This window comes from Rhincodon typus, chromosome 31 (assembly GCF_021869965.1).
Source record: "Rhincodon typus isolate 14 chromosome 31, sRhiTyp1.1, whole genome shotgun sequence".
Lineage (NCBI taxonomy): Eukaryota > Metazoa > Chordata > Chondrichthyes > Orectolobiformes > Rhincodontidae > Rhincodon > Rhincodon typus.
Genome location: NC_063362.1, coordinates 27,129,354 through 27,130,578, shown reverse-complemented (window position 1 = coordinate 27,130,578; position 1,225 = coordinate 27,129,354). Strand labels below are relative to the sequence as shown.

The following is a 1,225-nucleotide window of genomic DNA, read 5'->3' as shown; positions in this document are numbered from 1 at the left end:
CTGTCCCCGCTCCTTACCCCCCGCTGCCGCTGAGCCCCGGGGTCCGGGAGGTTGCTCCTTGAAGCGGGCGGTTCGCTGTCTCTGTCCCGGAGGGGGAGTGGGGGGTGCTCCTGTCACTGTTACTGTCCCCTACCCTCCAAACCACCCCCCCCACCCCCGGCCATAAACAATACAACAACAACCCGACTGTGAGCAAAACAGTTCACACAAACCCAGCGGAGGGAGTCACATCTTTTAAAACCTCACAGTAAATACCAAAACAACAAACATCTCAACGCTTCAGAACACATTTCACCCAAATACGTTTCTTTTATTATTATTAATATTTATTATGCCACCTACTATTGGGAAAGGGAGCAGGCTCACTCTCTGCCCACACCCTCCCCATAAAAAGAAATAACAATTTTCTTGTTTATAACTTCTACCTGCTGTGTGTTGCCATCACTTTGTACCACTCACATTTCTTGCGCTGCTCGCTGTCCTTAGCGTCAGCTATTCCGCAGCAGCGGTGACCTGCTGGAAAGTATTTCATTGGCTGCGCATCTTTGCGCTACATAAATGCAGGTCCTCCTTCACTGGTCAGTTCCCTCTGGATTCAAAGCTCTTCCCCCAAGAAATGTCCAGCTTTCCAGTCGTAATGGACCATTGCAAACATTAATTCAGGTCATACGATTAAGTTGCATATAATTTGCAGCACAAAAAAACAGGCCAGTTTCTGTAAGATTATGTTACATGGGATATACAGCACGTACAAAGGCCTGTTGGAAAGAATTAGATTACTTTAAAGTACAGCAAAGGCAGCAGGCCTGTTTTCTGTAGGATCACATTACATAAGGAGCTCTTACAATCCACTAAAAGAGAAGTCAGAAGACAAACATTTTCAGTTCAGTGAGTAAGCCTCTGTCTGAGTAATTTGACATTAAGGAAGAGAATCATGTCTGTAATGCGCAGAAATTCACTGAAAGCAAATATTTTGCAATCTCATCAGCTGACAACTGTCCTAACCAACCTGTTCAGAGATGTTATTATACCCGCCTTGAGGAGGTGGGACTTGAACGCAAGCCTCCTGGTCCAGGGTTAGGGTCACTACCGCTGTGGCGCGAGAGGATACTACCTCAGCAGTTGAGAGTGGAAAAGTGAAGGTAAGAGTGATACTTCACTGGGGTTGAGTGTCTGTACTAGATATTGCTGGGAAAAGAGTTTGAGTCTTTCTTCTTGCTGTTTA

At 46.0% G+C, this 1,225-nt stretch overlaps 1 protein-coding gene across 4 annotated transcripts in view; it reads right to left on the bottom strand.

The window, feature by feature from the left end:
- Positions 1-742, bottom strand: part of LOC109918375 (F-box only protein 6-like) — a 17,179-nt gene extending 16,437 nt beyond the window's left edge. The window contains exon 1 of one of the 4 annotated variants that reach the window (XM_048615053.1): positions 426-742. In XM_048615053.1, coding sequence (XP_048471010.1) covers positions 426-532 — 107 coding nt within the window. In that variant the 5' untranslated portion in view covers positions 533-742. Of the gene's footprint in view, positions 1-17; positions 125-425 lie in introns of those variants that run through there. The other 3 variants (XM_048615055.1, XM_048615057.1, XM_048615056.1) reach the window with 3 other exon arrangements.
- Between the last annotated feature and the right edge of the window lie 483 nt (positions 743-1,225).